Source organism: Parambassis ranga, chromosome 2, assembly GCF_900634625.1.
Source record: "Parambassis ranga chromosome 2, fParRan2.1, whole genome shotgun sequence".
NCBI classification, from domain to species: Eukaryota; Metazoa; Chordata; class Actinopteri; family Ambassidae; genus Parambassis; species Parambassis ranga.
This window is the reverse complement of record NC_041023.1, coordinates 6,943,516-6,957,629: the sequence shown is the minus strand read 5'-3', so window position 1 is coordinate 6,957,629 and position 14,114 is coordinate 6,943,516. Positions and strand designations below refer to the sequence as shown.

Genomic DNA, 14,114 nt, shown 5'->3' with positions numbered 1-14,114 from the left:
TTTTTTATTGCTGTTGACGAGGCCTAAAAGGGTCAGGTCATCTGAAGCTGTAACTCATCTGACAGACAGGAAGCTAGTCATTGGTCTACAGAGAGTTGAGTCAGGGAGAGATGTTCCAAAGACAGGTGGGGTCACACTGGACACAGGAAGTCTAATAATATCCAACTAAAGATTTATGAAGTGATGTTCGGCTGGGAAATTTGCCCACAGAGCACTTCCAGGATGATGGTACACAGTTCACAGCTACTGCATATTCCACATACAATATCCTGAGTCATTCAGGTTATAGGAGTCATCTGACAAATTACAGGCTGGTATTGACACAGTAGGCACTTCAGTGAGCAGGCCAACTGCAGGAGGTCAAGGAGTGAAGCTGCGGTTCAAGCAATAGTAGAAAAGCACCACACGGATCAGGGGCTTCATTAATACTGAGGCCAGGCTGAACTCACAGAGGCAGGTGAGTGTGACCATCTTCAACGCAATGAATGACTCATTACAGTATAGAAGGTTAAAGCGTCATATTAGGGACAAACAGTAGCTAAATGTAAATGTCAGTGACAAACTAATGGTTGCGTCCGAGCAGGTAGAGGAAAAGTCTCTTAAAAAATCATTCTTAAATCTGTTATATTATTCCTGCCCTGGGGTTATGTGAGATAAATTGGTATTAGCTGTTGAATCATTTTACCCTCAGGCAACCTTCCATGAGCCAGTGTTGACAAGCTTATTATTCTTGCTCTGACTGTTTCATACACAACCTCTTTAAAATTCTTACATGTGGAAAATGTAATTAAAGTAAATGGTGCATGTTTTTAATGAATTGGAATACATGAAAAAGAGTTATAAATTATTTCTGTATTATATTAGGAACTCCATGAGAAACAGGCTGTGGCTCAAAATGTAGCTGGCCCAGTTGGGTCAGTGTGTGTTGGTGTCCAGGTGGTGAACAACAACAACAACAAATGTGTGGGTGGACAGGAAAATGTGCAGCACATGTCTGTGGAAATGGAGGCACACTCATGAGAGGAGGGCCGGACTGAGTAGTTATCTTGATTTGTTTTGCTGGTGAGTCAACCATCAGTCTGAGCGCCGCCAACCTGCCAACACAAAACATCCTTCTGCACGAATGGTGCATGTTCAGCCTCTCCAACAAAATCTCAACACCCTGACAGAATTCATACCACCCCTCATGTCAGCCTAGACAGCCAGCCGTGATCATATAGTGGTTAGTATTCTGCGTTGTGGCCGCAGCAACCCCGGTTCAAATCCGGGTCACGGCAACAAGTTTTGAAATGTGACACAAAGAAAAAAATATAAGATGAGAACAGAGAAGAACAGAGGTAGTCTATACAAATGTGATCACAGTTTAGCATGCCACAAACCACATCTGCTATGTATTTAAATAATTTTGTGGAAATTGTGCCGGGTCACAGCAACTTATGGGTTTTTACGCATATTAAACATAATAAACATAATAAACAGACCCCAAACGTAGAAAAAAAACTATACATACGTCTAAGCCATTATATGGCACAGATAAAGAGAAAGATGTGACCACTTTTCAACAAACTACAGAATGTAACTTATATATCAAAATGTTAGATTTTTGAACAATCTCAGAGACTTGAAAATAGCCGGACTGAGTAGTTATTTTGATTTATTTTGCAGGTGGGTCAACCATCAGCCTGAGCCCCGCCAACCTGCCAACACAAAACATCCTTGCACACGAATGGTACATATTCATCCTCTCCAACCTCACCCTGACAGAATTCACACCACCCCTCATGTCAGTCTAGACAGCCAGCCGTGATCGTATAGTGGTTAGTACTCTGCGTTGTGGCCGCAGCAACCCCGGTTCGAATCCGGGTCACGGCAGCAAGTTTTGAGATCTGACACACAGAAAAAATATAACAAAACAGAGGTAGTCTATACAAATGTGATTCAAATTCCACAAACCACATCTGCTATGTCTTCAAATAATTGTGTGGTAAATGTGCTGGGTCACAGCAACTTATGAGAAACACAGGTACTGTCTCCATAAAGTTTTAGCAATAAATATAAAACATTAATTATCTAATGATAAAACCAAAGCTGTGTTTGTGAAATTAAAAAAAAAGTTATAAAGCCGTAAATTCAAGTGAAAACTCACAGTGCAAAGCCAAATTCAGTTTATGAGAACATTGTGGTGTTTTTAAATGCACTCCAGAGGAGGCCTGTCCTATTAACACTACAGGTGCTCAAGCAGCAGGTTGGCGGCCATGATAACATGATAACATGCAACTGTCCACAAGAGATGGCCAGCCGTGATCGTATAGTGGTTAGTACTCTGCGTTGTGGCCGCAGCAACCCCGGTTCGAATCCGGGTCACGGCAGTCAATTTTGACGCATAATAAATAGACCGCAAAACATTGAAAAAAACAATACATAGGCTACGTCTATGTACATTTTATAATAAGGAGAAAGATGTGCCCACTCTTCAACAGACTACAGAAAGTATCTTATATATCAAAGTGTTTGAAAAACCTCAAATCTCATCACAGCAGATTTGGAGACTGTGTTATCAACGTTTCTTTAGAACGGAAGTTAGGTGTGTAACTATGGTTCAGTAAATTCCTGGATGACTGCCTGACAGTGGCAGTCAGGGAGGAACGAAACAGAACAGGTGGCCAGCCGTGATCGTATAGTGGTTAGTACTCTGCGTTGTGGCCGCAGCAACCCCGGTTCGAATCCGGGTCACGGCAACAAGTTTTGAGATCTGACACACAGAAAAAATATAAGAGAACAGAGGTAGTCTATACAAATGTGATCACAGTTTAGCATGCCACAAACCACATCTGCTATGTATTCAAATAATTTAGTGGAAATTGTGCCAGGTCACAGCAACTTATGGGTTTTTATGCATAATAAACATAATAAACAGACCCCAAAACGTAGAAAAAAAACAATACATACGTCTACGACATTATATGGCACAGATAAAGAGAAAGATGTGACCACTTTTCAACAAACTACAGAATGTAACTTACATATCAAAATGTTACATTTCTGAACAATCTCAGAGATTTGAAAATAGCCGGACTGAGTAGTTATTTTGATTTATTTTGCAGGTGGGTCAACCATCAGCCTGAGCCCCGCCAACCTGCCAACACAAAACATCCTTGCACACAAATGGTGCATATTCATCCTCTCCAACCTCACCCTGACAGAATTCATACCACCCCTCATGTCAGCCTAGACAGCCAGCCGTGATCGTATAGTGGTTAGTACTCTGCGTTGTGGCCGCAGCAACCCCGGTTCGAATCCGGGTCACGGCAGCAAGTTTTGAGATCTGACACACAGAAAAAATATAACAAAACAGAGGTAGTCTATACAAATGTGATTCAAATTCCACAAACCACATCTGCTATGTCTTCAAATAATTGTGTGGTAAATGTGCTGGGTCACAGCAACTTATGAGAAACACAGGTACTGTCTCCATAAAGTTTTAGCAATAAATATAAAACATTAATTATCTAATGATAAAACCAAAGCTGTGTTTGTGAAATTAAAAAAAAAGTTATAAAGCCGGAAATTCAAGTGAAAACTCACAGCGGAAAGCCAAATTCAGTTTTTGAGAACGTTGTGGTGTACTCCAGAGGAAGCCTGTCCTATTAACACTACAGGTGCTCAAGCAGCACGTTGGCGGCCATGATAACATGATAACATGCAACTGTCCACAAGAGATGGCCAGCCGTGATCGTATAGTGGTTAGTACTCTGCGTTGTGGCCGCAGCAACCCCGGTTCGAATCCGGGTCACGGCAGCAAGTTTTGAGATCTGACACACAGAAAAAATATAACAAAACAGAGGTAGTCTATACAAGTGTGATCACAGTTTAGCATGCCACAAACCACATCTGCTATGTATTTAAATAATTTTGTGGAAATTGTGCCGGGTCACAGCAACTTATGGGTTTTTACGCATATTAAACATAATAAACATAATAAACAGACCCCAAACTTAGAAAAAAAACAATACATACGTCTACGCCATTATATGGCACAGATAAAGAGAAAGATGTGACCACTTTTCAACAAACTACAGAATGTAACTTACATATCAAAATGTTACATTTCTGAACAATCTCAGAGACTTGAAAATAGCCGGACTGAGTAGTTATTTTGATTTATTTTGCAGGTGGGTCAACCATCAGCCTGAGCCCTGCCAACCTGCCAACACAAAACATCCTTGCACACGAATGGTACATATTCATCCTCTCCAACCTGACCCTGACAGAATTCATACCACCCCTCATGTCAGTCTAGACAGCCAGCCGTGATCGTATAGTGGTTAGTACTCTGCGTTGTGGCCGCAGCAACCCCGGTTCGAATCCGGGTCACGGCAGCAAGTTTTGAGATCTGACACACAGAAAAAATATAACAAAACAGAGGTAGTCTATACAAATGTGATTCAAATTCCACAAACCACATCTGCTATGTCTTCAAATAATTGTGTGGTAAATGTGCTGGGTCACAGCAACTTATGAGAAACACAGGTACTGTCTCCATAAAGTTTTAGCAATAAATATAAAACATTAATTATCTAATGATAAAACCAAAGCTGTGTTTGTGAAATTAAAAAAAAAAGTTATAAAGCCGGAAATTCAAGTGAAAACTCACAGCGGAAAGCCAAATTCAGTTTATGAGAACGTTGTGGTGCACTCCAGAGGAGGCCTGTCCTATTAACACTACAGGTGCTCAAGCAGCACGTTGGCGGCCATGATAACATGATAACATGCAACTGTCCACAAGAGATGGCAGCAATTCCAGTTCGAATCCGGGTCACGGCAGTCAATTTTGACGCATAATAAATAGACCACAAAACGTTGAAAAAAACAATACATAGGCTACGTCTATGTACATTATATAATAAAGAGAAAGATGTGCCCACTTTTCAACAGACTACAGAAAGTATCTTATATATCAAAGTGTTTGAAAAATCTCAAATCTCATCACAGGAGACAGTGTTATCAACGTTTCTTTAGAACGGAAGTTAGGTGTGTAACTATAGTTCTGTGAATTCCTGGATGACTGCCTGACAGTGGCAGTCAGGGAGGAACGGAACGGAACGGGTGGCCAGCCGTGATCGTATAGTGGTTAGTACTCTGTGTTGTGGCCGCAGCAACCCCGGTTGGAATCCGGGTCACGGCAGTCAATTTTGAAGAATATACAAAGAGACAAAAAGCAATAAAACGACTACAATACAATTTATCGGTGTCCCTACAATGAATAGTGCATTTAGAATCCTAAACTGTACTACTATTGTAGCAGCAACACAGACGTAGCAAGCGCCTAAGTGACGCGTAAATCTCGCGTTAACTCACCCCGAAATCTCGTCTAAGAAACAAACCAGGAAGCGAATGGCGGAAATGTTAATCCACCTCACGCTTTTAGCCAACGAAAACTGAGCGTACCTGCCTGTTTGTTGAGAGGAGAGTCGAGTTGAGCAGGCAGCAGATGTCTTCAGCCAAAAACAGTGCATAGTTTTGAAGACACGATGTCGTCGCGTTGAAGGAATAGCCTGGCAGGATCGGCAGAGTGAATGGACTGATGGCCAGCCAATGATCCAGCTGAGCGTGTCCTGTCACCGTCAGCCTGCGAGATCAAACACTGGTAATATGTTTAACGTCCGAATGTTAGTTTTGTGTTTTTTGACTCATCTGGGAGGGACAAGAGATGTGTGGCAGATTAAAAACTGAGAAGAGTGAGACTGATAAGTAAATCCTTCCACAGTGATTTGCAACCTGAGATGCAACAAGATGTCACACAGCAAGTTGGAATTTGTTTAGGGTTATGGTTAATAATCATATCATCTGATATTACGGATGTAATCCATATTGACTGTAACTTGAGGCATATTATTACAACTCTAGCTGTGATTGCCAAAGTCGTCACATCTTGTTCATATACAATTAAATTGTAACATTGGCAAAACTGGAAGAGCAAGTTTTGACCAGGATTATCTCTCTGATAGAATAGAAAAAAACACTTCAAACCTCTGTCTTTGGTATGTAAACTAAGTTCCCATTGAATATTCCATCTGTTGTGTTTCATTTACAGACATATGGACTTGCTGCTTGACTTGCTGAGGGACACAACACAAGCATCATGTTTCTAAAAACATCATTCACCACCCTGGTCGTGGGGCTGTTTGTGGTCTATGTGCTCCACACCTGCTGGGTGATGTACGGGATCGTGTACACCAAACCCTGTGACAGACCAAATGGTGATAACTGCATCACACCCTTCCTGGCAGGGAACCCAAAACTACAGGTCAGTTATGCAGATTGTAGATCAGCAGTTTCCATCTCTTCCTTTTAGTCTTGTTGGGTTTGATTGGCAGGCCAGGAAGTTAAGCAATAATATCTTTATTGAATCCTCTCTGTATTTTAGTTGAGTGTTTACACTGCACTGCGGGCCAACGCAGACGGAGGCCATACTCTGATCCACAAAGAGGTGACCTTTGATGTCAACAGCAAGTTTGAGAGGTTGGTGAACTCCCAAGTTCTTGTTATGTAAATTCATTTGGACTCATGCTTACTCTATCTTCTTTCTTTTTGTCTTTTCCCCCAGGATAGTCAATGTCTCCCTCCCTAAGAAAACTCGCAACAACGGAACTTTGTATGCACTAATATTTGTCCATCAAGCTGGCATCAATCCATGGCAGGATCCACGACAGGTTCACTCGATTGCTCAGCTCACTACATACATGGTGCCTAAACCGCCCGAAATCTCTCTGATATCTGGAGAGGATCAAACCCAGGTACAGGGACAGAAAGAAGAAGGTCAACAGAAGAAACCTGCAGCAGGGGATGGAGCTAAAAGTGGAGCCACTTCTACATCAGATCACCCAGTTTCCCACTGGCGCTCCCGCCTGACCCTCAACATTGTCAGTGACCATTTCCTGTTTGACAGAGAATACCTTCCAAGTGATGTCCACAGATACCTCAGAGTGTAAGAGTCAGAAACAAGCACACAACATTGCCAGACCTGTCAGCAGGAACATGACACAAAGATCAAAAGGCATCATAGTGTGTATTTTTGTGTTTAGATTTCAGAATGGGAAGAAGATTGTGTATCTACCTCTGCTGTTTGTTGATGAGCTCAGCAACCGGGTCAAGGACCTTGTGGTAAGTTTTCACTATTAAATAAATATTATGTAACACACTGCAGCTACCTGTCAGGTAGCCCCAGTGGCAGGCTATCAAATCTGTTTCTTTTATTATTCATCTTTTCACACTGAACTTGTTTAGAGGACAGTGAATCAGTTAGCTGTGGTGATGATCAAAGTGTTATTGCATACAGTATATATGTGGCTTCCACTATAGAACATGCTGCTCTGTCAGCTGACAGCTGTGTGTGTCAATAGGAGATCAACAGTACCTCCACAGAGCTTCCTCTGACCATCTCCTATGACCCCATCTCTCTTGGGAGACTCCGATTCTGGATCCACATGCAAGATGCTGTTTACTCTCTGCAACAGTTCGGTATGTCAGTATTTCTTTTTCTTTCTTTCTCACTCTCTCACTCACACATATATATTCTGACAGCCTGAGTTTGTCTTTATGTTGTGCAGGGTTTACAGAGAAGGATGCTGATGAGATTAAAGGGATCTTCGTGGATACCAACCTGTACTTCCTGGCTCTGACATTCTTTGTAGCTGCCTTCCATGTGAGTCTGACCCTGTTGTTTTAGAATAGACTGCAATGGAATAAAATGTAGTTAAATAAGAGGTTGACTCCTAAATCATCCAACATTCTTGCATCTTTCACAACTGATGCGTTTCTTGTGTCACTGTTTCCAGCTTCTCTTCGACTTCCTGGCCTTCAAAAACGACATAAGCTTCTGGAAGCAGAAAAAAAGCATGGTGGGAATGTCCAGTAAAGCAGGTATACAGCATTTCTACAATAAATACATACAACGCGGTGAGCAGATGGCAACGTGTCGAGACTTAATTACAAACTGTAAATTTCTTGTGACTGGTTAAATACTGTGTACATTACAGTAAGTAGCTGTGTCAGCCAGTAATAAACCTTTGGTAAATTCTGTAAAACAAGTGAATCTACAAGAAAGCAGGCCTCATCTGTGGGTGTGCGCATAATGTGACTCCCAGTATCTGGTCTGCTGAGTGGCCAGATGTTGCTTTCTTGTTCCTTCTGCTCACCTTTACGAGCTCTAATACAGACTAGGGGATGTAATGCAGAATGCTGCTGAACAGATTGTGCTTGTGTGTTCTTTCTTTCAGTGCTGTGGCGATGCTTCAGTACCATTGTGATTTTTCTCTACTTGTTTGATGAGCAGACCAGCCTGCTTGTCCTCATACCTGCTGGGATTGGCTCTATGATTGAAGTATGTGGACATTTAGTGTAAAACACAATCACACATGTGCAGATCAGCTTCAGTCTGAGCTGAATCAATCAGCTGAAATATTGTTAAAGAGATTGTTTAGGACATATTCCCTCAATGATTTCTATTTCTATTTATTTAAATTTGACCTAAGAATAGAACAAACAACATTGAACACATGGAAGCAGTAAAAGCAAAACTAAAAGTTATATGTTGATGTATGAATGTGTTTTTTCCCTGCAGGTATGGAAAGTAAAAAAGGCCTTTAAGATCCAGGTTTTCTGGAAAGGAGGCAGACCAACATTCCTGGTAGGTGATTGTGCATCTATGCAATATGATGCTTGCGTTGTCTCTAACTCTAGCCTCTACAGCAGGAACTGTGGCACTTTTTTCTGCATAAAAATTTAGACGGTGCAATACTTTTGTAAGACAACATGTCTTGTTATTGTTGAAAAGTAAACTGCTACATTTGCCACTTCTAATAAATGGGATATAGTTTGTGATTGTCTCTGTAACTTAGGTGTTTTACCTTTTACATTTTAGGAAAATTTGTGTAAAGACACGCTAACATGCTTTTTTTCTGTAACAAAGTTTGGAAAATTAGATGAATCAGAGAGGAGAACCGAGGAATACGATACTCTGGTAAGAGCTGACTTGCATACACAAGCCAGTACAATTAAGACTGCTTAGTCATTACTCCTGTCATTTTGAGCTAATTGTCTCATTTTCGTGTTTGCCCGTAGGCCATGAAGTATCTCTCATACCTGCTTTACCCGCTGTGTATTGGAGGGGCAGTGTATGCTTTAATATTCCTACGATATAAAAGGTAGGAGTTTAATGTTTGTGTGTACTGATTGAATCAATCTATCCAGGCATTTGTACATGTTTTACATTTTCTGTTTCAGTTGGTACTCATGGTTGATCAACAGTTTGGTGAATGGTAAGCTGTTTTATTATTTTGATAACCTTTTTCAATAAAAGCAAATTTGTTGTCTACATTTTAACATAAGCTAACTTTTTCAATCAATATTACAGGTGTATATGCCTTTGGTTTCCTCTTCATGCTTCCTCAACTATTTGTCAACTATAAGGTCAGTTTTATCTTTAAACACCTGTAGGAGAAAACTAAAAAGTTGATCTTGTCAGAATCCTAATAACATATTTTGCTCAACAGCTGAAATCTGTGGCCCACCTCCCCTGGAAGGCCTTCATGTATAAGGTAGGAACACATTTCCTGCAAAGCAGTGGTATTCAGATTCAGAGAGCTGATATATTGTAAAATCATAATATTTGTGTTTTGTTTCTTTTTTTGCAACTACTGAATAACATTTATTAATCGTTGCTAGGCTTTCAATACCTTCATCGATGATGTCTTTGCCTTCATCATCACCATGCCAACCTCTCACAGACTGGCCTGTTTCAGAGATGATGTGGTGTTTCTTATCTACCTTTACCAGAGATGGTATACACTCACACACTGACATGTACACATGCTGCACATGTTTTATATACAACACATGCCACAGGATTCTAACTTTAGACTCTACCTCTTCCTCTCCTCAGGCTCTACCCAGTGGACAAAACAAGAGTCAATGAATATGGAGTTTCTTATGACGACAAACCCAAAGGGAAGACTCATAAGGACTAGAAGGGAAACAAAGACAGACTATTGCCTTCCATGATCTGGCCTCTGTGGGTATCGCTTGCACCAGTATCCACTGATCTTAACTGGTAACAACTTAACAGAGCTTGCTGCTCCAGGGACAATTGTCTATTTTGGCCAGTCAGTTGTAGCTGTACGAGGTGCATTAACATTCTTGTGGCGTCTGACTTTTTCACCCCCTCCTAAAGAGGTTGAAAAGGCAGCATGTGCTTATCTGCAGTGTGTACAAGGATCAATAGGCTGAAACTGTGACACAACATCTGTGAAAAATCATACTTGTGATCTGTGTCTACAACAGATCACACAGCCAGTCACATTTGTTGACTTTAGGAACAACTTCATCTGCAGAAGTAAAATATGATTTCTAACTCTAGCAAGGATTTACAATGGAAGATGAAACCACCTCTTGGAGATAAATGTTGTTAATTTTCCTTTTTATGGATTTAAACTATTTTACAGTTAACTGACACTTTTGGAAGAGCCTGCACTCTACTTTGGGAAACCAATACATGCAGTGCAGTATATCTGAGAGTTGTACAACATGAGTTGCTTGGCTGAGAGGATTCATTCATAAAGTCTATATATATATATATATATTGAACAGAACATTCCTATAGATTTACTGATTCAGGCACTTCCAAATGAGTTTGTGCTATTTCAGAGCTTTAACTGAAATCTGCATTTGGCAAAGATTGGCAGCACGGAAACAGAAGCAGGTCAGTTAAATACACTTTTCTAGATGTTATATGGAATTTTGTTAATGAATCCTGTTTCTACTGAAGAGGCTGCTAAGAATTTGGTTATTCAAAAGCTTCATCGTATGGAAATTTGACAAATTATGTTCAGATTATTTAGACAAACTGTCATATATAAATGCTGGGACATGTTTATTAAAGTTAGAATGAAGGAAAAGGTAAAGCTAAAGGTCACAATTGAGGCTGAAATTTCAAACAACTGGGTACAAGATTCTGTCATTGTGATTTCAGGATACTGTCTGAATATTAGAGCTGCAGTAGAAGCAGAATAGAAGAGTGTGATTTGCTTCCAAGCAAATCATATGAATCATATGAAGTTAAATATTAATTTTTTCTCTCTGTCCACTTATTGAATGAAATGTTTTTTTAATATACACTGTAACACAGTTGGGTACCACTGACAGCCACACTGTCTTTTCCATCCATTCTATTGTGTAGTTTTTACCTGCTGGAGTATTTTTTTTTTTTACATATCAGGGCCAAGAAAATATGTTAGTGCCAAATGTGATTCTTTGATCTGTTTGTGAACTTTGTGTGTTCACCATCATTGGTCCATCTGATGTTTTTAGACACTGACATTAGAGGGGAAGTGGCTATGGTAAGACTTAATGAAAGTATTACTACATCTCGATTTACATCATCACATTTAATTTCTATGCCATAGTTCTAATGTTATGTTTTTTTTTAATGAATCAGTTCAGATATGAGGATATTGTTTCTGTTCTTGGGTACATGCAACAATTTGCTTTGAAATGGTTTTACTTATTGCAATTGTGTTTTTAATTGAGATTGAATAAAAATGACTGACTTGACATAGATGTGACAGACTTTTTTTTCCCCCCACACAGCATTTGTCTAATGCCACCGTTTGTAAAGTTTACATGTCCTGGATACTGGTACTTGGTATTTATTCAGATATTTCATTTATTATTTTATTTATAATATAATAATATTAAAAATAAACGTATATCTTTAGAAAAACGTATGTAATTAAATAGAATATAATCATCAAATTGCAGGTAAACAAAGCTGGAGTTGTCAAAGGAGCTCTAAAAGATACGTCCGTTGTGTGCGTAATGACGTACGGGACACACGTCACGTACGCAGACTATTTCTTGCTAGCTCCCGCCCCCTGCCTTCCCTTTTCCGCTCTAGGAAGTTAACGTGCCTAAGGTGCTTGGTTCTTCATCCGAAGCTAAGGCCCTCAATCCGGCGACTAGCACCGCTAAATTTAGGCATCCGACGCCACAAATATAAAATCAAACATCTACAATGGCCTCCGTGTCCGAGCTCGCCTGTATTTACTCTGCTCTGATCCTCCATGACGATGAAGTCACCGTCACCGTAAGTGTCCCTGTGTATCCCCCTACAGCTCAGCCTAAATCTCAGAATTGATTCTGTTCTGGGTGAAGCTACAAAGTAAATACTCTACTATTAAACTGAAATATGAAGTAGTTTGTATAAATACGAATTTAGATGTGTCGGTGCTTAAAATTAGTGGGGAACCGGCAAAAATGGCGGCATGCTTACGTTAGGCTAACGTTAGGCCACGTTTTGTTTTAGAACAGTCCGGGTCTATGTCCTGGCGATTGTGATTATATGTGTAATGTTTTGGCTCAAGATGTTCAGCGGCCTAAACTCATCAGCATCTGTTCCTTCAGTTTAAAAATTAACGTGGGTCATTCAGTTGCAGACCTGTACTAGCTAACATAAGGCTAATGAGTCAATAGCAAAAAAAACATGCTTTTTATAAGGGGGTAATGCAGTACAAAGTGCAGTAGCTGATGTATGTGTCACTGCTGTGTTTCTGTCATCATTCTGTCACTGGGTTCTGACAGGTGGGCACACGTGGATGCTGCACAGCTCTTCCCAGTATAGCAATAACAACTCTTAGAGCATGAGAACTGATTATCCATCATAGGCGTTTAATTGACTATTGGATGCAAGAATGACAGGAAAAAGTGAAAGCAGAGAATGTTTAAGTTTCTTGATATAGCTAATCAGTCTGAGATGTTTTAAAGATAAATTATTTTTTTTTTTGTTAAACCACTGTTTTTTGTGTTTGTAGGAGGACAAGCTGAACGCTCTGATCAAGGCTGCTGGAGTCACTGTGGAGCCCTTCTGGCCAAGTCTGTTCGCCAAGGTGAGAAAATGTGGTTTTATTAATGTCCAACGCACAATATGTTGCGGTAAGAGGTAAACTACTTTTTAGATAGTTTAGCAGTGAAAAGTCCTGTTGTCCCGCTTACAACCCTATGTGTGAATAGAATTATCAAGAGAATAGTGACTGGAAGTGTTGAAGATGGTGTTGCTCTTCGAGTTGGCTGCTTTGTACACTTGTACATCATGCTTTTAAATATTCTGTGAAAACGTCCAAATGACATTGACTTCAGTACAAATAAAAAGTTATTCTCTACCTATGTGCCAAATTGTTCCTAAACTAAATGACTACAACTCTTTCATATCTCACACATTGTTTTAAGACTTTTGCTACTGAAACTGAATCATCCAAGTTGTGTTGGGACAGTGTGACATTGTGGTTGTACTGCATTGTGTTACTTTGTAATGTAACATGTACTTTACTTGCCAAAATTATCTATGGACATGTGAAGTAACTGACCTGTTGTGTGTTTATTTTGTAGGCTCTGTCCAGCATTGACATCGGCAGTCTGATCTGCAATGTTGGAGCTGGAGGTGGTGCTCCTGCTGGAGCCCCTGCTGCTGGAGGTGTAGCTTCAGCTCCTGGTGATGCCCCAGGTAAATGAACCAAACAGTAGTTGAAGATAAAACGGTGTTTTCAGTCAATTAAAACATGCCAACAAAATCCTCATCTTTTGACTTAAACTTTGTCCTTTACCTTTATAGCCAAGGAGGAGGAGAAGAAAGAGGAGAAGAAGGAAGAGTCCGAGGAGTCCGACGACGACATGGGATTCGGTCTCTTTGATTAAAACAGCTGTTTTTCTAAAAACAATAAAATAATAAAAATGACTTCTGTTTGTGTCTTCTGTCAATGTTACATTACATCTTAGATTTTACAGCTCTCACCACCAAATTGTTGAACTTAATCAGGAGAATCATCCTTCACAAACTGGATCACAACTGCAGAACCAGTGGACTGTTAAAGTGGGGGGAAGAAACGAGTCATTAATTTAGTCAAGATGACTGCTGATCATGTAGATGTGTATTTGATAACATAACTTGGAACATATTTTGACTCCTTTGCAGCTCATTTCCCTCTACCTGCAAAGAGCCCAAGTCTTTAATAGGCAGAGATTCTGTTTAGATTAAATGTCCCTCGTTATGAAAACTCTGAAAC

General features: G+C 40.1%; 2 protein-coding genes, 1 long non-coding RNA gene and 8 other non-coding genes across 11 annotated transcripts; 10 read left to right on the top strand and 1 right to left on the bottom strand.

Moving 5' to 3' along the window:
* Positions 1-1,205: 1,205 nt before the first annotated feature.
* trnah-gug (transfer RNA histidin (anticodon GUG)) lies at positions 1,206-1,277 on the top strand. Its single transcript has one exon. It is a non-coding gene; the product is annotated as a tRNA-His (tRNA).
* Positions 1,278-1,800: 523 nt separating this feature from the next.
* On the top strand, positions 1,801-1,872 carry trnah-gug (transfer RNA histidin (anticodon GUG)). Its single transcript has one exon. It is a non-coding gene; the product is annotated as a tRNA-His (tRNA).
* Positions 1,873-2,297: 425 nt separating this feature from the next.
* trnah-gug (transfer RNA histidin (anticodon GUG)) lies at positions 2,298-2,369 on the top strand. The gene has a single exon. It is a non-coding gene; the product is annotated as a tRNA-His (tRNA).
* A 297-nt stretch (positions 2,370-2,666) lies between these two features.
* trnah-gug (transfer RNA histidin (anticodon GUG)) lies at positions 2,667-2,738 on the top strand. Its single transcript has one exon. It is a non-coding gene; the product is annotated as a tRNA-His (tRNA).
* Positions 2,739-3,239: 501 nt separating this feature from the next.
* On the top strand, positions 3,240-3,311 carry trnah-gug (transfer RNA histidin (anticodon GUG)). Its single transcript has one exon. It is a non-coding gene; the product is annotated as a tRNA-His (tRNA).
* Positions 3,312-3,726: 415 nt separating this feature from the next.
* On the top strand, positions 3,727-3,798 carry trnah-gug (transfer RNA histidin (anticodon GUG)). The gene has a single exon. It is a non-coding gene; the product is annotated as a tRNA-His (tRNA).
* Positions 3,799-4,307: 509 nt separating this feature from the next.
* Positions 4,308-4,379, top strand: trnah-gug (transfer RNA histidin (anticodon GUG)). The gene has a single exon. It is a non-coding gene; the product is annotated as a tRNA-His (tRNA).
* A 734-nt stretch (positions 4,380-5,113) lies between these two features.
* trnah-gug (transfer RNA histidin (anticodon GUG)) lies at positions 5,114-5,185 on the top strand. The gene has a single exon. It is a non-coding gene; the product is annotated as a tRNA-His (tRNA).
* Positions 5,186-5,359: 174 nt separating this feature from the next.
* clptm1l (CLPTM1 like) lies at positions 5,360-11,610 on the top strand. Its single transcript, XM_028399157.1, has 17 exons — positions 5,360-5,647; positions 6,095-6,307; positions 6,428-6,522; positions 6,608-6,988; positions 7,086-7,164; positions 7,404-7,521; positions 7,611-7,705; positions 7,839-7,923; positions 8,280-8,383; positions 8,624-8,689; positions 8,972-9,022; positions 9,124-9,206; positions 9,286-9,320; positions 9,416-9,471; positions 9,555-9,599; positions 9,727-9,842; positions 9,944-11,610. The coding sequence occupies exons 2-17, from the start codon at positions 6,143-6,145 to the stop codon at positions 10,026-10,028; spliced, it is 1,659 nt and encodes a 552-aa protein (XP_028254958.1). The 5' UTR covers positions 5,360-5,647; positions 6,095-6,142; the 3' UTR covers positions 10,029-11,610.
* Positions 7,664-13,542, bottom strand: LOC114431603 (uncharacterized). Its single transcript, XR_003670181.1, has 3 exons — positions 13,419-13,542; positions 7,790-7,879; positions 7,664-7,717 (listed from the first exon to the last, which is right to left on the bottom strand). It is a non-coding gene; the product is annotated as an uncharacterized LOC114431603 (long non-coding RNA).
* rplp1 (ribosomal protein lateral stalk subunit P1) lies at positions 11,922-13,786 on the top strand. Its single transcript, XM_028399158.1, has 4 exons — positions 11,922-12,142; positions 12,867-12,941; positions 13,441-13,555; positions 13,664-13,786. Exons 1-4 carry the CDS (start codon positions 12,071-12,073, stop codon positions 13,744-13,746), a joined length of 345 nt encoding a protein of 114 aa, XP_028254959.1. The 5' UTR covers positions 11,922-12,070; the 3' UTR covers positions 13,747-13,786.
* The last annotated feature ends 328 nt before the right edge of the window (positions 13,787-14,114 follow it).